The sequence below is a fragment of the Microtus oregoni genome, unplaced genomic scaffold (assembly GCF_018167655.1).
Source record: "Microtus oregoni isolate MIOR12 unplaced genomic scaffold, Mior012 000038F_ref0000394, whole genome shotgun sequence".
Classification (NCBI taxonomy): domain Eukaryota; kingdom Metazoa; phylum Chordata; class Mammalia; order Rodentia; family Cricetidae; genus Microtus; species Microtus oregoni.
Genome location: NW_024543097.1, coordinates 22,866,384 through 22,890,899, shown reverse-complemented (window position 1 = coordinate 22,890,899; position 24,516 = coordinate 22,866,384). Strand labels below are relative to the sequence as shown.

The window sequence follows — 24,516 nt, the reverse complement described above, 5'->3', positions numbered from 1 at the left end:
ACACGGGGCTGCAGATCTGAGTCGGAGTGAGAGCGTGGGCCATGACAGCTGACCTTCAAGATAGCAAAAGTTTTCAGCGTTCTATAGCAGAGAAAGCATCCAGTCAGGACATGGACTGAGGCATAGCCTTAGTACTGTGTGGAGGCTGTACCATTGGGAGGAATCCTGATGGGCCCACAGCACCCTCAGGGCCCCTTATCATCACCCCATCTCTCTCCAGACTTTCAGAGCAGACCCTGTTGATAGAGAAGCTCTCTAAGCAGAAGGAAGAAGGAGAGGGATCCATCTTGACACTCAAGGCGGACATCCAGAGACTGGTTTGTGGGGTGGGAGATTGGGGTGCTTTGCCATGGGGGCATATCTGCTCGACTCAGGGCTCTCTGTCCACAGAAATCCCAGCGCAGTGGGGGCCAAGTGGTGGTAGATGAACTGACGGATGAGGTTGAAGCCCTGCACCGTGTCCTGGCCAGCATCAAGGAGGTATGGTCTTGCCTGATGGTCTTCCTGGATGCAGAAGGCCTCTGGGAGCATCGATTTTTGTTGATCCTCATCCAGAAGGTACTGTTTAATGGTGGCCCTGTACTCTCTCCTCTCTGTATGACCTGAAGGTGGCCCAGTCAGACGCAATGTGTCCAGAGCTGACCTGGAGCAGCAGCAGTGAAGTCAGGGAGGTGCAGGGACGACTGAGAAGCCCCCCTCGTTCTGTGTCACCCCACCGGCATATGTCCCCAACACTGAGCGGTTCTCCAGGCCGCCTGGATTCTGCGCTTCAGGCAGTGCAAGTCGCCATTGAGAGGCGGCAGCAGAGGGAGCAGGTAGTGACCACGGTCCACGGGGTCACCAGAGCCACAAATCTTGACCTTTATGGAACTTTTCACAACCTGCCCTGGTGCGGGGGGGTTGGGGGTGGGGCTGGTGGCCAGGTCTCCATCGAGCCTGCCCCTGACTGAGCTCCAAAGCCTGGGAAGGGGCTTCAGGGGTCGGGAGGCCTTTCTGAGAGAATTGAGGAGCTCTGGATGGCCGTTGGTGCTCACTATGATTCTTTTACCCCGGGCAGGAGCTGTGTCTGAGGCTGGAGTCCTCCCAGGAGGAGGCAGCCAGGCTGCGGGAGCAGCTGTCTGGGTACCGGCAGGAGCTGCGGGCCTCACAGAGACTTCTGCAGGATAGGGCACAGGAGCACGAGGATCTCCTGGGCCAGCTGGAGGCACAAAGGCAGGAGGCACAGCACTGCCAATCATCTATCCATCTCCTGGAAAGGTGATGGGAGTGGCAGGGTGTGACGGGGCAGTACTGTGAGCTCTCACAGGAGGAGCGAGAAAATGCCATATCTCCAGGGAAGACCTTCTGGTGATCAGGCTACCCCTCACTCTGCACCCCCTTTGCCTGGATTGGGTAGCTCCTCTCCCTCTTTCGTGACCCCTATACTATACCTGATCTGGCTTTTCCCTTCCCTGAACATCAAAAGCACCGTTTGCACATGCCCTAAGCTCTCTGCAGGCCCAGGCCCATATCCCATCCCCAGAAGCTCTGGCTTCATGCAGCCTTTGTCCTCCTACCACCCCTGCCCCAGACTCCCCTCTAGATGACCTTTCTCTACCGGTGACCCTTTACCATGGCCAAAAGAACCCCCACTCTCCACATACCCTGTGGCTCCCATGGCTCCATTGCAGCCACAATAGAGTGCAGGATACTCTCTACACAGGACTCTTAGACCTGGGGCTGGAAAGAAGCAGGGCCATGGAGTGTACAGGGAATCTCTGGGATCTACTGGATGCAAGCTGAGTAAGAACCAGGTGTTAGCCGTGAGTCTGGAAACCTTCCTGAAGGAGATGTCCAATGTCCCAGGGAGCAGGGACAACTATGCCCCCTTTACCACAGTTTGGGGACAGACCACACATCCTCCACATCTCGTCCAAGCAGACTACACTAGGTGTAGTGACACACAAAAAGAATATGAATCAGTCTGCCCTGGGGAGACACAGAGCAGGAGGGCACAGGGGTGGGCAGATCAGGGCAGCCTTACTCAGGGGCTGAAACCCAAAGGCAGCAGTAATGAGATCACAGAGGGCAGGGAGGCCTTCCCAGAGGGAAGGCAGCACTATGTGGGGCAGTCTATAGGGAGACTTCGGTGAGCCCATTGGGCAGGCAGGGCCATGTCACAGAAGGAGGTCTATCCACATCTCCAAAAGCAGAGGCCACAAGAGGCCACGTGGGATGGGGTGACTGTGGGGTGCTGGAGCAGAGCAGAAGCGGCAGGGGGCATGCTGGGAGGATATCAGCTGGACACAATGGGCCCATGCAGTGTCAGATCCAAATGACCTTCAGGAAATGGGATCTGATATTCAGAGGACGGGGTAAGAGAAGCGTGGCTAAGCACCCAGACTTCCATGGCCACTGCACAGCGGTTTCAGGACCCACAAGCGTGTAGACTCGAGGGCTGAGGGACAGATTGGGTAGATAATAGCCAGGGAGGTGTCGCTTCTATGGTGGAGGTTTGCAAGGATGGGGTGGACATTACCTGTGTGCAGAGAGAGATCTATGACGACTGCCCAGACTTGGCCTATGTGGCAGAGAGCTGGACCCTAAGCTCCTGCAAGGGAAGGGGAAGGCTGGTCTAGCCAGAGAGTAGCCAGGTCATCTCAGCCAGCTAGTGAGGGCCTGAGGCTTTGGGTCACAGTGTCAACTCCTCTTCCTGTTCTTCCCTGAACTCCATCTGCCTTTGAGACCCCTGAGGATCTGCACCCGCCCCAACCTCTACGGACACATACCCTATTGATCCATATCCACTCACCCCTGACCACCCTCCCCATTCCAGTAAATCTTGCCGGCCTCAGGGGCTTCCCCCCTGAAGCATGGCTCGAGGCAGCCTCTCCCTTTGCTCCTGCTCCCAGGGAGAAAGCGGCCCTGGAGATGACAATGAAGGAGCTAAGAACGAAGGCAGACATTCGGGAGGCAGAGACACAGAAGCTGGAGGTCACAAATGCAGAGCTGCGGAGAAGCCTCTTGCTGCGGGCAGAGCAGAAAGCCGAGCTGATCCAGCGGAGTGAGCGGAGCCTGCGCGAGCTGGAGGCCAGGTGGGTCCTAGAGGGGCTGCAGGCTGGCAGGGTCTCTTAGACTGTGAGACCACAGGTGAGACACCAACAATGTGTCAGGGGCAGGGGGCGGGCAGGGTATCACACAGCCCATATCCCCACACCTCTATCAGCCCAATGCCTGACCCTATGTATACAAACCTCCCATGTTTATACCTTACCCAGACACACAGCCAAAGGCTGCTCTCAAGGGGGGCACCATGCAGCTTTGGGGCTCCCTGGGCTTAAAGGGGTTTGTTAGAATTTCCCTGCCTATAAGTCTTGTGGGGGCATCTCTGAAGAGACCACTGACTTTGCCTTCTGGCCCTGGGCCTCAGTCAGGGCCGCCTGGAACAGCTGGAAGAGAAGGTCTCTGGGCTCAGGAAGGAGCTGGCCACAGCCCGGGAGGCACTAAACTCAATGCAGCTGCAGAGGGACATCGTGGAGTCTGAAAGGGGGAGCCTGCGTGATGCCCTGGCCCGGGTATGTGTCCCAGCACACATCGTCCTTGCCTCTGTCCTTACCCACACAGCCTGGTCCACTACCAGGGCTCCTGGTCACCACCTTTGTACACCAGCCTCACCCTTGACACCTTGCCCTCCCAACCCTTCTGGCCACGTCTTCTAGCCAATCCTCCCTGGGCCACCAGTCACCAACTCTAGTCAGAACCTTAATTCTCCTGGGAGGAATCTGAAGCCTCTCCCCAGAGCCAACTCTGAGTGACCACCATGCCTTTGCAGGCTGAATCTAGCAATGCTGATTTGGAAATGATGGTGGCACGGCTGAAGTCGGAGGGCATAGAGCATCGGGACTCACTGGCCAAGATGACTACCTTGGTGGAAAGGCTCTCCCAGGACAAAGACACCCTAAACCATCTGGTGCTTCAGGTAAGGCAAGAGCCAAAGCCTCAGTTTCCCCAAGGTGCCCCTGAACCTTCTCTGTGGGATTGTCCTGTCATCCATCCCTCAGAACGCTTTCCTACATGGACTGAGACCACCATCCCAAGGGTAGGTGCTAGAGATGGGAAGCAGACCCTAACCACGGATGCTGGCCAACCTGGAAGTAGGGGTCGCAGCATCTCCATGGAAGGCCTACATGGCTTGTGGGGACTAGAGGTTTGTGGTCCACAGATTAAATGCCCTCCTGCCTGCTCTGCAGCTGGAACAGGAGCGGGACCAGCTTCGGGAGCAGCAGAAGATTCTGGAACAGGAGCAAGCCGACGTCAGGGAGCAGCTGGCACAGACAGAGCAGCAGCTAGGCCTCCTTGGGGCTGAGCGGAGAAGTCTAAAGGAGACTTGCGGGCACCTGGAGCAAAAGCAGGGACATCTAGAGGGGCAGGTGGCCCTGCTTGGGCAGGAGAGTGCCCAGCTTCGGGAGCAGGTGAACCAGGTGAGACCAGGCAGTGAGCAGTCACACATCTGTCTTGCTATTGCTGGTTGTACCTCTAAAAAGGGGTAGAGAGAGGGCACAGGGGATAAAGAGCTGGGTACACAAGCATGGGGGCCTGAATTGAGGTTATCAGGACCTACAGGATGGAGGAGCCACCAGCGGCATATGTGATCCCTGTGGGAGCTTCAGTGAGCAGGGGAAGGGAGTTTGTAGAAGGGAGATTTGAGTCAGACCTGTTCTCCACGTTTGGGATGGGGCTCTGCTTCTGGCCCCTGGGACTTGGTCTGTGTGTTCACAGTTGAACTCGCCTCCCACTCATCATTTAAACATCTGTGTTTTTGTTTAGTTCCTGTCTTTTGGTTGTTGAATATCTTTGGGGGGTTGTTTTATGTTTGTGTACAGATGTACATACACATGTGTGTGCATTCATAGTGCATATATCCGTGTTGATTGTCTGAAGACAACCTCAGATGTAATCTATCTTGGTTTTTTTTTTCTTTTTAAATTTTTTTTTTTTATTTTAAAGTGTTTAAGGGTTTTGACCTCGTCTGTGCACTACCTGCATGCAGTGCCTGTGGAGGCCAGAAGAGGGTGTCCTAGAACTGGAGTTACAGATAATTGTCAACTGCCACATGGGTACTGGGAATCAAACCAGGGTCTTCTGGAAGAACAGCCAGTGCTCTTAACAGCTAAGCCAACTCTCCAGCCCCTTCCACCTTGTTCATGAGAGAGGATCTTTTGCTGGTCCGGAGCTCACTAAGCTAGACAGGCTGATCAGTGACCATGGGGGATTCCTCGGTCTCTGCCCAGTGCTGGGACTACAAGAACATACCACAATACTCAGATTTTTTTCAACATTGGCTCTGGGGTTGAACTCAGGTGTAAACAAAAGTTTCTGTCCTGCCAAGTTCTGCAGTCATTCGGCCCCAACAAAACACACAGAAGCTTATATTAGTTATAAACTGTTTGGCCTATTAGCTCAGGCCAATTATTATTAACTAGCTCTTACAACTTAAATTAACCCATAATTCTTGTCTATGTTTAGCCATGTGTCTTGTTACCTTTTATCAGTACAGCATTCTTATCTTGCTTCCTCTGCATGTGGCTGGTGACTGCAGACTGAGCTTTTACTCTTCCCAGAATTCTCCTAGTCTGGCCACCCTGCCTATACTTCCTGCTCTACTTCCTGCCTGGTCAATCAGCATTTTATTAAACCAATACAAGTGACAAATCTTTACAGGATACAAGACCATTATCCCACAGTACTCTTCACCCACTGAGCTATAGGAGAATCACTCAGTGTGGACTGAGTCTGAAGCCATTTTGGTCTTTTACAATACATCTTGTGCAGAAACTGTGTCTCTGGTGGGTCTCAGACCTCTGGTGACATCCAGGAATCCTTGTTTCATGTGGGACAGTGTGACCTCTCCCCATTCTCAGGCCCTTATTCTTATAATGTTCCCGTTTTGGGTAAGGTATAATCAGTATGTAGTATTGGTGACAGACAGGACAATGAGTTGACAATGGTATGCCCTGTGGATGACCAGTCACCAGTCCAAAAGCTTCCCTCATAGGCTACCCAGTTCTTGCTCAAATTCTTAAAGTCCCAGGAGCCTCTTGTCCGACATGGAGTACCCTGTACTGGCTGTGTGGGTCACTTGTACCAAGGTTCTCTCTCTTCACACACCCTGTAAGACTCATTCATGTAAGTGCATGTAGCATAGCTCTTTGCTTTTGAACATAACTGCGCGCTGTGGTAGGTATAAACACAGCTCCTTCCTCACTGCTTCTGCACACCTGTGCTATTTCTGGCTTGGGCAGGAGACACAAGACTCGTGAAAACCTCTGTATACTCATTCCTCAGTATTCTTGAGCTAATACAAAGAATGAAGATGAGGGGATCATTGGGAAGGAGTGTGCTGATTCAGAAGTGGCTCTAGCATTTCAGCTGCTCCTTGACCTCGTCAGCATTTTATATCACCCATTTGACTTTTTAAGCTCTTCTCTGTGTGATACTCTACATGCTAAGGCTTTGATTCCTGTTTCCAAGGTAACTAGTGGTGTTTTGGGCACATTTTCAGGCTCCTGTTGAATTTGTGTCTTTTTTAGGATTTTGCGTGTTTTGTAAATGTAGATTTTGTGTTTTGGTCTATATAGGAGTTTTTCATATATATTTATACAAGTACTTGGTCAGACAGATGTACTGTGAATGATTTCTCCAGCTAGTGCCTTATCTTTCCATTTTCTTGTTCTTTTTTTCTTTTTTTGGTTTATTGAGACAGGGTTTCTCTGTGTAGCCCTGGATATCCTGGAACTCACTCTGTAGAACAGGTTGGCCTTGAACTCACAGGTATTCACTTGCCTCTGCCTCCCAAGTATTGGGATTAAAGGTGTGCTCTATCACCCAGCTCCATTTTATTAATGGTGTTTTTGAAGAACATAAAGATTTAACTTTGACAAATTTCTTTTACATTTTTAATCATTGTTCTGTTTGTTGTGGTGGACTTGTTGTTTTGGTTTGGTTTTGAAACAGTAGCCAGAAACTCACTATGTAGCCCACCTTGGCCTCAAATGTAGCAACCCTCCTTCCTTAATCTCCCTAACTGCTGGGATTATATGAATGAGCCACCAGGCCAGGCTTTCTTTATCTTACAATCAGTATTTCCTATGTCCTGCAGTTTTCCTAAGGACAAAATTTCGCCTTTTGTGTTTTCATGTGGCCTTGGTTGAGGCCTTCCATCCATTTCATATCAATTTCATGGATCTCAAAGTATGTAACAACGCAAGCTTTGTGACCATCTGAGTCAGACCCTCCCTCAGTAAGACTTTGAAATATGGATTTCAGTTACCCTCCAGGTGACTCCAATAGCATCAGAGTGTAAGAAGCCCAGTCGGGCAGGGTGGGGTAGGAGCTAATACGTGCTGTCTTCCATGCTAATCTTCACTTGACCAGGCCCTGTTTCAAGGGACCCCCATGTTTGGGTTGCCTTGCTGGGTGAGTTACTGTCCTGTCATTGTGGCAAAGCATCTGACATATTAGTTGTGGTGGTTTGAATGAGAATGGCCTCCATAAGCTCATATGTTTAAACGCTTAGTAGCTAAGGAGTGGGACTGTTTGAAAGCATTAGGAGGACTAGGAGGTGTGGCCTTGTTGGAGGAAGTATGTCACTGAAGCAGGCTTTGAAGTTTCAAAAGCCCATAGCAGGCCCAGTCTCCTCTCTCTCTCTCTCTCTCTCTCTCTCTCTCTCTCTCTCTCTCTCTCTGCCTGAGGATCAGTAGCTCTTAGCTCCTTCTCCAGTGCCACATGCTCCTGCCATGATGATATTAGACTAAGCTTCTGAACCGTAAGCAAGCCCCCATTAAATGCTTTCTTTTATAAGAATTGCCTTGGTTGTGATGTCTCTTCATAGCAATAAAAGAGTGACAAGGACATTTAAGAGTGCCTTGCATTTGGGACCCTGATTTCCAGGGGGTTCTGGCCATGGTCATTTGGCTTTACATTTCTGGGCCAGTTTTGAGACAGAATATCATGTTGGCATAAAAATGTGGAAGACGAAAAAGAGAAAGAAGTAGTGACAATTACGTCACAGAAGTCAGGAAGCAAGGGAATGACAAAAGGGACTGTGGCCTGTTCCTAGTAACCCATTTCCTTGAGCTAGATCCTGCCTCCTACTCTGCAGGAGTGGCCCATAGTTGGCTCACAGTTACAACTCGAGTCAAGCCCTCTGTGGACAATGGAACCAAATAAGACTTGGGGTGTTCTTGGTAACTGAATTCCTCAGAATCGTCCCAACCCAAACTACAAATCAGCAAATGCCTCAAGGAGAGAAGAGGCCCAAGTGGCTGTTCCCTGCCTCAAGAGCCCCGCTGCTCTAGACATTGCTGCTTCTGCAGTTGCAAGGCTCCCAGAGGTCTTGTCTGGATTCTGTTGAGCTTCCTAGTGGAAACACCAGGCTCCACCCTGTGCTGCGTCTGTACCCCTACACCACACGTCCAGCTCCCTGGGCACTCACAGTCTAGCAAAGGTTGTCACTGAGACTGACAGTTGGCTCTCACCTAGAAACACCCAGTTCTGTCACAGTGCACCAAGGTTTCAGAGTGGCCACTCCCTCTGTTGGAAAGTTCATATGCAATTTGATGAGTGTCCATACGTGAATTGATGGGTGTTGATGCTTCTCATGTCTACCCACCTTCTGTACGGTCACCTCCATGCCACTCTGCATAGCATTCCTCTTCCTGTGCCTTCTCACCTCCCGCAGCGTCTTCCCATTAGCTCACTCTCTTCGTTGTCCCACGGTCCCTCTTTCCTCCCCTAGGTCACCTTCAAGAAACAGGCCCTGGAGAAGCAGCTGGCACAGAGCCTGCAGGATCAGGAGGCTCAGATGGACGTTCTGCAAGAAGCTCTCCACAAGAAGAACACTCTTTCGGAGGAGCAGACCCAACTACTGGCTAAGCAGGAAGCCCTGGAAAGACATAGTGAGCTTGTGACTAAGGAGGCAGCCGATCTGAGGTACCAGTGAGACCGCTAGTCGGGGCACACCTCTCGTGATCCTGCCTTCAGACAGCCCATGGGGTTATGATTTCAGGGGTGCTACATAGACATAGTGGCATAGGGCAGGGCATGTCTGCTGTCAGTATATGGTATTATGGGTTGTACAGAGAGGAGGCACTGGGCCTTTGAGATGGTTCAGTATTAGATGAGGTGCCCTGGAGCAACCCTATGAGACCAGAAACTCAGTTCAGACCAGTAGAAGAAAGATATGCAATTTCTTCCTGAAGAATGAGGAGTTCAGGTCGACTGTGTCTAGAAGCTTCTAGGACCTCAGAGATCCTTCCCCTCCTCCGTCTGTTGAGTGCCTCCGAGATTTCATTCCCAGGGAGACACCTAGAGGTAGCAAGAGAGTCTGCCTGAACTTCTATCCAGTGGCTATTCCCTTACAGTTCTGGGAACCAGAGAGATAAAACTGTGCAGCCTGGAGAAGGGTCCACCCAGGGAACCATGGTCCTGACAGTGGAGGTCGGGGAAGCCCACAACATCCAAAACTTAGAGTGGGAACACAGAGGCAAGAACAGTGGTGGCTTAGACTGGTCCCACAGCCTCTGCAGGGACCCAAGGCTGGTTGGTGCTTTCTCTCTCTAGAGCTTATTCAGCCATGGAGGGCTGGCTTCCTCCGGGAACTCCAGAAACTAGGGCCATGGGGAACTTTAACTTCTCAGAACCAAACTTTCTGAATAAAGGCTGGTGCAGACATCCAAATGGCAAGTTTGGGGGAAGTTTCCCAGGTGGGCAAGAGCTGAGTGGGTCCTGACTTCCATGAGCCTGGTCAGAGTCTTCCATGGGTAGGGCCCCGCCCCCACACTCCCCTGGCTCCAGGCTTGACCTCTGGACCCAGAGCCATTGCATATGGCAGCCCTGAGAACCACCAATGTACCATGATGGCTGGTTTTAGTGGCAGGGCCACTTGGGGACATGCCTGAACCAAACCTCTCTCCATTCACAGAATACTAGCAGCTCATCAGTGAGATGGGCCAGGTTTACATCTATATATATGTGATATATACACCTGTACATCACCGCGCAGCTGGCCCACTCCACATATGCCTTTCCCTTGTAACACCAGGCTTCCACTCGTGAGCTCAACCACAGTGAGATGCTCTTGGGACTCTGGGAAAAGAAACTGCACACACACTCAGATTCCCAGGTGGTGAGCAAACAGACACCAGAGGGTCAGAGATCACGTCCCCTAGACAAAACCAGGTACAGTTCTAGGAGGGGCCTTCAAGGCAGCCCAGAGGAAGGATGTTCTCCATACACAGCTGAGAAGAACACCTCAGCAGAGGACATATTCCCTCGTAGAGTGGAAAATGTGTAGTTAACAAGAGGGGCAGGCTATGGCGAGGCCGACTCTGAGGTTTCTAGAGCTTGTAGCCTGGGCCCAGAGAACTTTTCCCTCCCACAGCAGAAAGGCCTGGCAGGCTTCTGGTGCTCTCCAGGACAACACAGGAGCTGTGATGAAACTCTCAGACTGGTCAGGGGCAGTGGCCTCCCTCGCCCATTGAGAGCACACCTTGATGTCGCGTTATGATGCACATTAAATTGGGTGCTCGTGGTGTCACCAAAGCTCAGGAACAAATCATGCTGGTGGCTCTGGGCTGACACATCGCTGTCAGCTGACAGTCAGGAAGTCAAGCTGTTGGCAGTTACCTCACCCCCACCCCCTGGGAGCGGGCACTGTTGTGGGGCGGGACACCTCGCTCCAAGACGTACCTTTGAATGGTGGCCTCTGCCTTCAAAGCTGGGCTGCATTTCCCACAGTGGATCATACTGCCTGCAACACTCTAGTTCTGCTGGTTGTTCTGAGGGTGACCCCTCCCTTGCCAAGGGTGTGATGCTGCATGCGTTAGACGCACCACCATGCCTACAACAGTTTCCCGTTGGTTGGCATTCCAATCAAATCCGGCTCCCGCCCCACGTAAAGCCATGGTGAGCAACCTGTCTTGCCCTGGGTGAAGTCAGCACTCATAGTCTCCCCCACCACTGCTGCGCTACCGCTAGGCATGTTGCCTGCAGTGCTTTGCTAATCTGGTGTGTGGTTAATGACGCTGCCTGGCTGTACTTTGAATTTCCCTGGGCTCTGCTCTCTCATGGTATGGTAAAGTACGTTTTATGCGCTTTTGTCTTGGTTTGAAGCGTTCTTTGTAACTGTTACTTTTCTCGTTTTGCTGACTTTGTTAATGATTATCAAGAACTCTTTACATAGGATGGATGCTTACCCCTATGTTTATATAGTACATACAGGTTTTCTTCCAATTCTTCCCCTTGTCATCTTTTTTTTTTTTTAATTTTTAAAGACCAGCTTCTTAAGTTAGCAGTCGAAGTGATGGGTTTCATTACCTGCCCTTTCCTTCCAACTTTATGTATGGAATCTCTCCTATGGAAAACCACCCCTTCCTCCTTTAAGCATATCCAGATCTGTTGGCCTCTTTATTTTTTCTTTAATTGTGGCTTTCGTGGCAGGCTTAAGAAGATTAAAGTATCTTCCGCATCTGTTCTATTTTTACAGTTCAGAGTTATTCTGCGATGACTTGTTTATTTTGTTTTGTTTCTGAATTTGATTTTTTTTTAATTTGGCCCGAAACGTGTTTTTGTGTAGAGTGCAACTGATTCTTACATGTTCAAACTAGGAGACACCTCGGGACCATGTGGGTGACGTGCCCGCTCTCTGATGCTTCTCCACAGGGCCGAGAGGGACTCTCTGGAGAACAGCCTCTTTGAGGCTCAGCAGCTGGTAACACAGCTGCAGGCCCAGCAGGAGCAGCTAGAAGGAGAGGCCCAGGCTGCTCGGCTGGCTCGCAGGGCTTTGCAAGGTGCGGCAGTGGGTGGACCCTCTCTGACCCCCAAGTCACTGTAGGGGTGAACTCAGTCCCTATAGGTGCTGTTCTCCCTCCCTGGGTCCTGTAAGGGGATACCCAAGGGCTTAGAGCTTGTGTGGGATGTACAGGGGCTGCCTGGCCCATTCTGCTCTGTGGCTGTGGCCGACTCTGAGCTCAGACCTGAGGTGCAGTCACAGGGATGGTATAGTGGCTCCCTGCCCTGCACCCTTTCCCAGTATTTTTGTCCCTGCTTGGACTGCCCACCATGTGCTAGAAGAGCAGGCAACTACCTCTTAAGTGGGTGTCTTCAAAGGATAGAGGGCACCGTGATCTGACACTCCTGACACTTCACAGTGGAAATGGAGCGGCTGAGAGGTGACTGGGAAGTTCGAGAGACAAAGCTGCAGCAGGATCTGGGACAGCTGCAGCAGCAGGCCGCACAGCAGGAGCAGGAGGCACAGCTGGCCTTGGAACGCCAGGGACTGGCCCACAGAGAGGACCTGGCACGGCTGCAGAGGGAGAAGGTCTGCTGTGTCCTCCATGTCCTCCCAACAGGCAGAGGTGGAAGAACAGGGGGAGGGACCTGGCAGGGAAGGCCTTGCACGGTATGGGGGAGGGGCAGCTGATGTGCTGAGTAGGCTCTTGCTCAGAGAAGGAACTGAGCCTGAAGATCCATTATCCTGGCTTCAGGCTGCTATAGAGACCAAACAGTTTCACATCTGTCAGACTGTACCACTAGGGTCATGTGTTCCTGGAGGCCTTGTTTGTTCCATCCCATTCTTCTAGCCACACATCCATACATTCATCCGTCCATCCATCCATCCATCCATCCATCCATCCATCCACACATTTACCCACCCATATAGACACGCACCCATCTGTCTATCCAAACACATATCCATATATCCATCCCTCCATCTATATGTATATCCATCTACCTGTCCATCCATCCATCTATCCATCCATTCAGCCAGCCAGCCATTTATCTATATACTCATCCATCTTTATGTCCATGCCCCTGTACCAGTGACATTTGGTAGAGATTCAGGAACATCTTAAGATCTGCTAGATTACTATGGGATGGCAGATGCTGAGACCCAGAGAGGCTCTTCCCAGCTTCTGGGAAGATCTGGGGGATCTTGTAGAGAAGACAAAGGGAGAACTGATTGCTGGACCACCGATCCCGAGCTCTTTGGGGCTAGGAGGTTGATAAATCTCAGAGCTTCAAGTGTCTACCTGTCTCCCCAGTCCTGACCTCACAACCTACCCTTTGCCTTGGCCAGGAGACCCTCAGTTTATCCCTGGCAGAGGAGAAGGAGGTGGCTGCCCAGTGGATGGAACGGCAAAAGGAACTGGTGACAAGAAGTACAGCTGAGAGGGAGGCTCTGGAGGGAGAAATTCAGAGCCTGAAGCAGGAGCGGGATGAGAGCCTCCTCCAGCTGGAGCATGAGATGCAGCAGGTGATGGTGGCATGGGAACTGGGGTCCTTACCTGTGGCAATCCATGCAGATGCATCCCTTCCAGGCTGCCACAGCTTTGAGCTGCCATGGGAATCCTGCTGAACAGATATCCACACACCCACACACCCAGCCATCTACACACCCATCCGTTCATTCACATGCCCGTATATCAACCATCCAGCCACACGTTCATTTGTCATCTAACCAACCACCCCTCTCTCTCTCTCTCTCTCTCTCTCTCTCTCTCTCTCTCTCTCTCACACACACACACACACACACACACACACACTTATATATTCATATATTTCCTCGCACATCCATCCACCTGCCCATCCACACACTTGAATGTCCTTCCACTCATCCATCTCCCTTCTACTTACTTGACTATCCATCTTTCTTTCTATGCTCACTGACCTCTGCTTACATCCATGGCCATCCAGAAACACACACAGCTCTCCATCCACATAGCTGACCATTAATTTGCCTAGCCATCCCTCTGTCAGTTTCCCTGGCCAGCCAGCGATCTACCCACTGAGATGCCCTTTCAGTAGCCATGCTTTCAGCTATCTACCCAGGCGCCCAACTCTTCATCCATGTGTCTGTCAACTCTCTCACCTGATCAGCCAGTCACCCCGTTATCTGCAAGGTCCAGCCGCACAACTTTCATCCAACCTGAGCCTTCTTCCATGCCACAAGTCTAGACACGGGGTTACCCTTGAGCCCAGGCTTTTCCAAGGAACTGGGCCATCCTCAAGAATTCATTGCTGAGTAAATTGAGCAGACAAGTACACACACGCAAGCATGCCATCACAGTGAGCAAGGACGATAATCTCTCTGCACTGATCACAAATTGCAAGGACAGAATGTAGGTGGCTGGAAGAGGTAGGGGTTGTGACAAGACTGTGTTTCTAATGAACTGATTGTCAACATTCTAGCCTCATAAGCTTATTTGACTAGTAGGAAATTGAGAATGTTGGTCTCCTGCCCATGTACACTCTGGGCATGGGAGCCGTGATTTTTAACTGTGCCCCATACTAGAGGAAGCTAAGGACTTGCAAGAGGAGCAGGGTATGGAAATGGGAGCAAGAGGCTGGATGAGAGCATTCAGTAGTATCTGGGATGCATGTGTCAATATGGGCACCAGGAGCTGTGCAAACTGAATGGCAAGGACTGCAGAGGAGCCCTGAAGGCCCTATGCACCAGGTTCAAGTAATAGAAAACATAGATGTTTCCAAGCAGGAGTAATATGAAGGGGGTTTGGGTAACAAGGCTGAATTCAGAGAGGACACAGAGAACTTAAAGCCGAAAAAGCTGCACCTGTGAAGGATCCAGTGACATCATCCCCATGGGTGTATGAGAAGATGCTCAAAGAAGCAACCTATCTGGGGCAGTGGTCAAGGCCCAACACAGACCCTCACTGCCATCTGAGACCACCCACCAGGCCACACCAGGCCACACCACCTATTCCCATCTGACTGAAGCTTCCTGGCTTCAGAAACAGCACCAAGAGAGGAGCGTCAATAAGAGGAGAACAAGCAGAGAAGATGGCCTCCAATGGTTTCCCCGGACCCACAGCAAGACCACAATAACACTGTGTTCCAATGCTATAATCCAGAAAGCCAGGCATGTGGGCAGTGGTCACCACAGCAGCCAGGGGCCTCTCCCTGGCCCTCTGCCCACACCATCTGCTCCCCCTCATGTCAACATGAAGAAACAGTGCCCGGTGGGGAAGATCTGGCAGGCAGAACTTGCACGCCACACTTCTTGGAAGAAACTGACAATTTCAACCATAATGCAATCTTCAGGAGACCTCAGGCAAGAAGAGAGAGTCTGCATGGACCAGGCCTCAAAGAAACAAGACAACTGGTTATGAAGGACCATTTCCCCTAAATTCTCCACTCTTGTAGTCTGCTGGGCCTGAACCGTGGCCTGCTCACCTCACTGCAGTGAAAGTCACACTCTGTCCTTCATGAAGTTTTGCTTATGATTTCAACAAGTATTTTCTTGCTATGTCCATTAGCAAGAAGGGAAATCAAGGCCCCAGGTCTCAATGGTCTCACAGGCCAGGGGTGGGCGGGTTACCAGAATGAGGCAGAAGAAAGCAAGCATGCGTTCTGACAGGGAGAGGATAGGTGAGGAGCAAAGGGTTGTTGTTTGCTTTTTAATTCTTTGAAACATGGAGAGTGGCGTTCCTGCCTTGCCACCTCTTCTTCAGGGACTACTGTCATTCTTCAATTCCTCAGTGATGCAACCCATCCTAGCTGCCGTGGGTTAGATGTATGGTGGCTGGAAGCTAAGGGGGTGTTCTCCCGCTACCCCTACTTCTGACCAGCCTCGCCGCGAGTGTGAGAAGTACCGTGACCCACAACTGGAGAGTCAGGGGAAGGACTGGATCATCAGGAATGTGCTGTGCATGCTGCTGTAGTTTTATCTCATTCAGGACAAGCCAGGTCACCAGTTTGAGTGCAGCTGCCAGTGGGACTGGCCCATCACACTCCTAGCCTGTCTGGATTCACCAACCAGAACTCTCCCTGTGCCGGTATCCGAGGCTCTTGGGACTTCTCTGCCTGGCATGACCAATGATACGCCTGGGACATGGTTGAAGGCTGTTTCCAGTCCTGCCATTCGGGGAGCTGGGTCTCCCCAAGTCTGGCTTCTGTGTCCTGCTCACACCCTCGGTGAGACAGACATCCTTGGGGTCTAGTGCCATCAGCAGCTTCTTCGTGATCACTGTAGGAAGCAGTAACCGGGACGATAGGGAATCATGAAACACCAGTCTGTCCAGTGAGAACCAGACCTCTGGCCATGGAAAAGTGGGAGCGGCATGAAGGATTGTTGAACCCCCAAAGGGGAGAGTAGGGTGAAGGAGTATGTTGCCAGTAAAGGCCTGAGCTCAGGACCACCCCTGCCCAGTGGCAGGGTTTGCAAACAAAAACTGGTAAGCCTGACAGGAAACTTAACATGGCATTCATTCTGTTGTGCCTCAGACAGGGAGCCCTAGCAGCTCTGCTGAGCTCCCCGACTCCTCAGCTCCCTCACAAGCTCTCTGTCTCCTCATGTCCAGGCGATGTCTCTGAAGGAAGCAGAGAAGAGCCTGCTGAGCAAGGAGCTCTCTGGGGCTAACAGAGAGCTGGAACGGACCCGCCAGGAGGCCCAGCACCAGCAAGCGCAAGCTGAGGTGAGCCCCACTGACGACAGTTCCCAGGCAAGGGACAGATGACTGCCTGGTCCTGTAGGGCCAAGCAAGTCCTAGCAGAGCCCCCAAAATACCCCCATTCTACCTGCTTCTAGAAGTATACCCTCCTCTTTGTGTCTTCCTCAGTCTCATGTTTCCCTGGCCTCCAAGTTTCCTTCTGGGAGAAACCACCATCTCAAAGGCAGAAGTAGCCAAGTGATTATGGCTCTCTATGCCTTGGCCCCTGCCTGTGCTGGCTACGGGCACTGAGACTCTTCTGGCCTGGTGCTCCCAGGACTTGATATAGACTGACAGGAGGGCCAGGCTGGACCATATACTGGATGGCAACAGCCAGGAGAGGAGTAGATCCAGGCCTATGTCCCCACCTTCTGGTCTATATAGCACAAACCTTGCCTGCTGTGCTCAAACTAGTTCTAATATAGCCCAGTTGTGGGAAGGCATTCTACTAATCTTCCTGTGGCCAGTCTTTGACTGTCGGAGATCTGTTCTTGTTACCCACATGGGCGATGAGAGAAGATCACCCAGCTGGAGAAAGAGGCAGGTGCACAGAGGTCGCAGACCCTTGGGGAGGATGTCTGGTAGCTTTGGTGGAAGTAGGCAGGGGCTGGTCCCCAGTGCTGTGCAGTAGGAAACGGTGTGGCAATTAGATATGACTCCCCCCCCCCACCCCAGCACACATATCCTGACCCCCTATCACAGATGAGGACAACCTAAGTGGTACCCAGGCTCCAGAAGCTTCCCCTGGCTCTTTTTCCTCTTGCTCTGTCCTCTCTCACCCCCAGTCCCTCACTAGGGCTGGACAGCACTTCCTTGGCATGGTCCCAGAGGAGTCTATGGCTATGATCTTCTTTCCAAGTTGCACCTTTACCAATCTCTGCCCTCTGGGCAGAAAAGCATCCTGAGACCCAGGGAGCTGCTGCCTCCTCATAGACCAGCCTCTGCAGCTTCTGGAGCCTTCTCTCACGCTGGCCAAATCTCCCCCTGGGCTAGGGACCAGGCCTTCCAGCCAGCTCGGCTCCTCTGGGAGCTCATTAAGGGTTCTTTTGCCACCTCGGCTTAGAAAATGGAAATTAAAACCCGCTGAGAGAGGGGAAGTACAGCCAAAGAACCCCAGCTGTGGGGTGACATGGCACTGAGCCACTGATGGGTGGAGGGGCCTACTGGCCTGAGTCATCATTGCCTCCAGGAGCTGGTCCCCAAGATTCATAGGGAACCGCAACCTCACTGAGCAAGCAATTCTGGACCATGTGGGCACAAAACCATTGACCTGGCCCATCCTAGGTGACTCGTGCCCATTGAGAAGGAGAGCAGGAGCCAAGGCTCAGAGCGAGAGGTGGGACAGATGGAAGCCTCTACCCCAGATGGTAGCTTTAACCCCAGGTGGTGGCCTGCAGAATGCAGGTGTGGGGGTGGGGCCTCCACAGATCACTGGTGCCTCGCTGTAAAACTGCAGGTTCTGGAGGGGCCCTGACACCACCTGCCTAGATGTCTCTATCCCCAGCCTATCAGGCACAGTAGCCTATCACGGGGAAAGAATGCTTTCTTCCAAATATGAGACTTTGCAGTCCTGGGCAAGAACTTGGATGAGGCCTAGGATGAGGCCCAGAGTGAGTGGGGAAGAATCCTAACCAGGGACATTGGGCCTTGTCAAGGTGAGGAGAGTAACATCGTTGGACAAGGAACTGCTTCAGACTGAACCCAGGAGCTGGTGCCTAGAGGACCTCAGTCTTCTCTGGGTGCTCAGCGGTCTGTAGAAATAGTCTGTGGTGGGTGCAACAGAACAGCAGACCTTTGCTGCACTGATTCCTTGGCACAGCACAGCTGCCAGGCTATGATGGCAGCATTCGACATATGGAAGTAGGACACATACGTTTAGAGCACATTTATTTATAGATGGTAGGATGATAGCTGTCCCCTATTGCCACCTACCCACTGGAAAGTTCAGGAAACTGGGTACCAGGTGGACGGGGACGTACGTGGTGAGCAGTGTCCAGTCCCGTTCCATGCCAACCCGACATTGACCATAGTGAATGCCCCAGGACCAGCCAGACCTGGGTGACCTGAGTAGCAGAAAGTTTCGCCGGGGTAGAGGTTCAGCCCCAGATCCATTGCTTGCCCACGTAGTGCCACTGAGGGCAGGACCCCAGTGGTGGGCTCCATATAAAGTGGGCTAAACAGGACTGTTAAACAGAAAAGGACACCTGAGCCACTGCACTCCCTCCCCCGCCAGGCCTTGTCCACTCACTTGCCACGAGCTGATGGCTTGGGAATCCCAGAAGGAAAGTGAAGAGCCGTGGGCATGGGCCTCACCTCAGAGCATCTATACCACGTGTTTTATCTCATGGCCTGGCAGTCGGGCCGCAGACCAGCCTCCCAGAAACCCAGTGGTCCCTCTATCCCCAGGACACCATCACCTCCGTGACGGAAGAGCTCAGGACTCTCCAGGTCCAGTTGGAAGAGGCTATCTCCACCCACCAGAGAGAAGCCGAAACTCTGAGAGAAAAGCTCCGGGAGACAGCAGCCGAGCGGAGCAGTGTGAGGAGAGAGGTGAGGAGATGGTCCTGAGAGGGTAAGGATGCAGGAGAAAGGAAGATGCCACAAGACCAGCAAGAGTCAAACGGACTTCCCCATTTGGCTCGGCAACCAGGGGCATCTCTCCGAGGGGTGAAGTGGTACCTGGCTCCTGACATCAGCTGGGGAAAGCGAGCTATGGCCTAGCATCATTTCTAGCCCAAAGTGATAGATTGGGCTTTGAGAGACTTGACAGGACAGAACTGAGCCACGGCTAAGAGAAAGCAGAGCTGCTGTAGTTGGCTGCAGGTAGATGTGAGGCCCAGTCATGGCTACCACTGGTCCTGCCTCCTCCCAGGGAGACCACAGAGCATCTGTGCTCCTCTTGGGATAGTCAGAGGCTGGCTACCCAGGGATACTAGCCGTGGACAATTGATAAGAACCATGGCATGGGCTCCAGGTTCTCCCCAGCCTAACCTTCACCTCTACACAGTTCAGAGACCAGGAGTCAGAGACAGGGAGCTGTCATTGTACGATGGCTTCCCAAGCCTGCCTGAGGGACCACTGTGACACAGGGGTGGGAGATGCTATCTAAACATCTATCCACCTAATCAGCCATGGGGAGCCTGTACAAGAGGCATGGTGCTGGGGAGGCGTGAAGCTGAGTTTAGAATATGCAGGGCAGAGAGGCAGAAGTCGGATGGTGGTGGGATTTTTCAGGGACCATCATGGGCCCTGATCCTCACACAGAGGCTCCGGGAGTCACATGATCACAACAGGATGGGGGACAGTCTTGGGCGGGGCCAGAAGAGGCCAGGGCTAGGCCAGGCAGGGGCCCAGCAGGCCGGCGGATGGCCTGCGGATGGAAAGGTGTTTCTGAGGAGTTCTGACAGGACTTGGGGACTCCTGGGAGAGGCAAGGGCAGGAGGGTATGTGGATTGAGGATGGAGGGGGGTCAGCCAGAACCCAGGTGGGGCCTGTGGGGACAAAGCGGCCTCACAGCTTCTGGGCTGTGTGCCAAGGCTGGCAGGCAGGGCAGCTGGCCTGGTGTGGTGAGGAGAGGGGCTCTCCCTCCCCAAGCACACCCCAAGGGGCCAGCCAAGAGCCCGGGAGAGGAAGAGAGCATGACTGAACATGACGGGCTGTTTATATTGGCCCCAAAGAGAACGGGCTCCTTCCAACAGATTTCAAAGCCGAGGCCTGGTCAGCGACCACATGGAGAAGCAAAGTGTAATTTCAAAACTGGGGGCAGAAAGAGGAGGATCAAGGGGAGGGGGGCTCTTTGTTCTGGTCAGATGAAGGATATGAACCTCACAGCAAAGTCAAGTTTTCAGTAAGGAAGCCCCCCGGAAAGTGATAAGGAGTGACGGGAGTCTGAAAAGGTGGGGGGATGGAGTGGAAAAGAGAAATGATTGCAGAAAGGTGTCCCGGGGGGTCAGGTTGGTTCAGAATTCCCCCACTTTCAACTGCGGGAGCTTGCATGTTCTCACAGACCTTCTTGGGGTTCACACACATGTAAATATGCACACAGACATGGAAGCCTACATGTTGATAACCTCCGATTTGTATGCACATATGTGCACATCTCGTGCAACCTAAGGCAGCACACATCTATGAACACAGATACACGCTGGTATGTGCACACTAAGCAGTGTGCATAGGCACACCTAAGGCATTCACACACACTTGCAGGGCTTGCATACGAAAGCACAGACATCGAGGAGCGTATACATGTGCATGTAGATGAAGAGCAAACACACATGCATACTTAGAAGCACACCCATCATACATGTGTAAACATACGTCTATATGCATGCACACATATCCTTTGGGTGTGCACAAAGCACACATGAATACCTTCACTCATGCATGCATGCATGAATGCACACACAGGCTACCCCGCTGTCACCTCTCCCCTGCTTGCCTTGCTGCCCTCCTCCCTGCAGAGCTCTGGAGTTGCCTCCCTGCAGGAAATTTCAAAAGAGACTGTTTATACAACTTCTAGTAAAGAAATAATTATTATAATCACATTAAGCGATTTGGCTGTAAAATTCCTGCAAAAGGGATGGATGTCCTCAAGAGGCGGTGGGTGGGGGTGCTGGACAGCGGGGGAGGAGGTGTCCTGGCAGCAGGGGGGCCCTTCCCCCATTTGTTTTGCTTATTTTCATCTCTCCTACTCCGGGAAATGAGTGCAGCTCCTTTTATGATGGACAGGCCCTCTCTCTGGTCCTTGACCTTCTGGGTGGATTCTGCTGAGCTCAGCGGAAAATGCTCTGCACGGTTGTGGCTCCCACATGTGGGGGGTGGGTGGGGAGCAGTGGGGAGGCCCTGGCCCTTCCCAAAAACAGAACAACAATAACAGCGGGCGTACTCTGGAGCCGGGCCGGCCGGGGGCCTGGACAATGTCCCGTGAAAACAGCTCGCAGAGAGGGGTTTGCTTTTGGCAAACCAGCAACTCAACATCACTGAGTTCTTGTGGCTTCCTCTCTCAACATGTCCCTGCTGGCTTCCTCCACCTCCTCCCCAGGGACACTTGAGAGCCAGGATGGAGCCTTCTCTGAGGCTTCTGGTCAGATTTGTAGGTTGGGACTGGGAAGCCTCAGCAAGTCCCTATCCCATAGCCTGGGAGTTAAGAGTGGACTGGCCCTTCTCTGGACCCTTCCATATAGAACGTGGGTGCCCAGAGATGCTTTATGCCCCAGGGCAGGAAACCAGGATTTAGTACCCCTGCAGTGTGAAAGCCCTATCCTCAATTCCAGAATGACAGGGTCATCCTCTGGGCCATGGGCCAGCCAGCAGGAGATGGGAACTTACATTGTGACCCCTTGCCTTCCCTGGGTCAGTTCACAGAGGTACTAAGTGGCCTCCCTTATGTTTGAGGGTATCCATGCCCCTGCCTTGGAGACTCCTATGATGCTTATCGCCTCCTGCTTCAGCAATGGAGCAGCCTGGCCTGAGAAGCCCTGAGTCTGCTAGAGAATTCAAAGAGCGCAGGTGTCTGAGCTCTCCCTCCCCCTCCCCTGTCTCCCTCACTATTAAGAGGCTGGAGAGGATGGTTGAGCTCACAACTATGTAGTTGCTGGTGCTAAGCGCCGGGCTGCTGACCCAAAACCTATATAGGTATCAAAAGGGAGGAGCAGGCCCCAGGTTAGCAGGTAAAAATATCTAAAGTCAAAAGCTATGTGTAAACAAAACTGTACCCCAGGAAGGCCCTGCTGAACCCCAATCCACATCTCAGTATTCTACAGGGTGAACATAGCATGGAGCTAGCTCCAGGAACAGTCAGGGCGAAAGCTATCTGGGCCTTGTACCCTGGGCACCTGCTTTCTCTTGCAAATGCTGGGTGACTGCGGGAGGGGGGGGGGTATCCAGCTAGAGTCAGAATCCTGTACCCTCTCTGGTCCCTGGAGCAGCTGCCTGTGCACCCACGGGTCCCCAAACTGGTCACTAGAGCACATTTCTCCCATAGGCTGAGGGGCTACAGGCCCAGCTGAACATCGCCCATGAACGGCTGTCTGAACTGCGCCAAGAGCTTCAGGACAGTGAAGCGAGTTGTGAGGGGCTCCGCAGGGAGGCCTTGGAGGCCCGCCGGGCACTGGACGATGAGGCTCAAGAGAAGGATGTGCTGCAGCACTCCAACACCAAGCTGCGGGCCACCATCCACAGGGCTGAACAAGAGAAGGCCAGGTAAGGACAGGGTATGACGGGTACCCTATATAATAGTTATGGGAAGAGCCTACAGCCCTGCTATTCAGCCAGGCCATAGTGAGAGTGTGCAGGGCAGGGTAACCTGTGAGCTGGGTCAGAAAGACAGTGAAAGCAACCTTCAGGTACCCAGATTAAAATGCCTACAAATGCTAGTTTATTCGGGGAGGCTAAGGACCAAGCCAACCTGTTCCTGTCCTCAAGGAGTTCCCGTTCAGCAGACTTAACAGGTGAGAGAACTGGAGTCCTTATGAGTGGCTCAGGAGGCTGGGCCGGACAAGGGGTCTTTGGGGGTTGATAGAGAGGTAAAAGAGGGTGGGGCTAAAGAGGAGCTGAGAAGTGAAAGTGGACAGGGGTGCACTTCTTGGTACTAAGACTTGGATAGACTCTGAGTCAAGGGTAACGGGAGCCCTCCAGAGGTCAGGTCTTAGGGCAGCGCATAGGGCACACACAAAGAATAGCATCTCCCTGGGGAGGGTCTGTCTGACGAGCTCTGGGCCCAGTGTCCAGTCAGCCTGTGGCCTGCTTAGTTTAAAGCGGTCCAAGGAGGAGCAGGAGCAAAGGCTGCTGGTGCTTCAGGAGGCCCAAGAAGCAGCTCAGAAGGACGCCTGCGAGCTGAGGACCAGGCTGCAGGAGTTGGAACAGGCACAAACGGATACCCGCCGGAAGCTCCAGGAGCGCCACAGACAGGTGAGGGGACCTCCACCCAACCAGGCTGCCCCAGGTCCTCCTCCCCTGTCCCTGTCTCATAGCCATAGAGTGACACTGACCAGAGCTACTCCCCTAGGAGGAGCTATAACCAACACACAGCTGCTTCCCACCCTCCCAAGTCAGCACCCCCAAAGAGGAGTCCCACGTGTATGTCTGCAGAGTAGGAGAGGTTAGATCCCAAGCCCTCTGACCTGAACTGAGGCCCCTCGAATGTGGACAGCTCCTAAACGGAGACCATGTGACAAGAGGCAGGGGCTATGGGGGCTGCTGGGTTCCTGACCCCTCAGCACCGCCCCTACATCCTAGACAAGGACACTGGAAGCTGAGAACCTGAGAAAGAGGAAGGAGGTGAACGAGCTGCGGGCCCAAGTCTCTCAGGATGCACAGCAGCGACGGAAGAACCTGCAGGAGGCACTGGAGCTTCAGAGGCAGGTAGCTGAGGCCCAGGCTGCCCGTGACGGTGCCCAGAAGGAGGTAGGAAGGCTTTTTGCCCTTCTTAGGGGGACCACCGAGCTCTGGTACAAACGGGAACTGAGACAAGGTCCATGGGAACACCTGTGGGGGAGGCAGGAGGCAATGAGAGGGACTGGTGGAAAGAGGCCTGATGTCCATTTCTGTCTCCATCCGCTGTCCCCGTGATAACCTGACCATATGCAGCAAGGGGCGGGCAAAAGGGATCTGAGGGCAAGGGGTTTGGTTAAGCTGTAACTCATTTATTTCCCCGGATTTGTTTTAGGAAAGAGCCGAGTCTTGCCCAGGTGCTAGGCAGAGTCCTGGGCAGGAGCCAGGTAGGGAGGCCTCAGGACACGGAGTTAATGCCTAGACCTTGCCTGCTCACATCACACATGCCCAACCCTTGCACACACACCCCTGCACCCTGGACTCACACAGCCCCTAGGCCAGCTCCCAAGACACTGTCTAATCACAGCCCAGGACTGTAGTTCAGTGTACTAAAGGTACCGCATGCCTCTGAGCCCAGCAGTCCCCAGCTTCCGTACCCGAACTGCATGCCTGGCCATCCTGAACACCAGTCATGCCTAGAATGTGGGGGCTTAGCTCCCAAGCTCAGGCGACCCAGAATGACCTCGGCCCCACACCT

At 52.8% G+C, this 24,516-nt stretch overlaps 1 protein-coding gene across 1 annotated transcript in view; it reads left to right on the top strand.

Moving 5' to 3' along the window:
- The window catches only part of LOC121433538 (putative ciliary rootlet coiled-coil protein 2), a 62,081-nt gene that overhangs the window by 20,193 nt on the left and 17,372 nt on the right, over positions 1–24,516 (top strand). Inside the window, exons 8-24 of the mRNA XM_041632003.1 lie at positions 221–317; positions 391–480; positions 609–815; positions 1,058–1,257; positions 2,892–3,074; positions 3,410–3,554; positions 3,812–3,958; positions 4,230–4,460; positions 8,777–8,970; positions 11,701–11,828; positions 12,189–12,358; positions 13,118–13,294; positions 16,359–16,472; positions 18,894–19,037; positions 22,471–22,688; positions 23,237–23,396; positions 23,724–23,891. Of these exons, the coding sequence (XP_041487937.1) occupies positions 221–317; positions 391–480; positions 609–815; positions 1,058–1,257; positions 2,892–3,074; positions 3,410–3,554; positions 3,812–3,958; positions 4,230–4,460; positions 8,777–8,970; positions 11,701–11,828; positions 12,189–12,358; positions 13,118–13,294; positions 16,359–16,472; positions 18,894–19,037; positions 22,471–22,688; positions 23,237–23,396; positions 23,724–23,891 (2,773 nt within the window). The remainder of the gene's footprint in view (positions 1–220; positions 318–390; positions 481–608; positions 816–1,057; positions 1,258–2,891; positions 3,075–3,409; positions 3,555–3,811; positions 3,959–4,229; positions 4,461–8,776; positions 8,971–11,700; positions 11,829–12,188; positions 12,359–13,117; positions 13,295–16,358; positions 16,473–18,893; positions 19,038–22,470; positions 22,689–23,236; positions 23,397–23,723; positions 23,892–24,516) is intronic.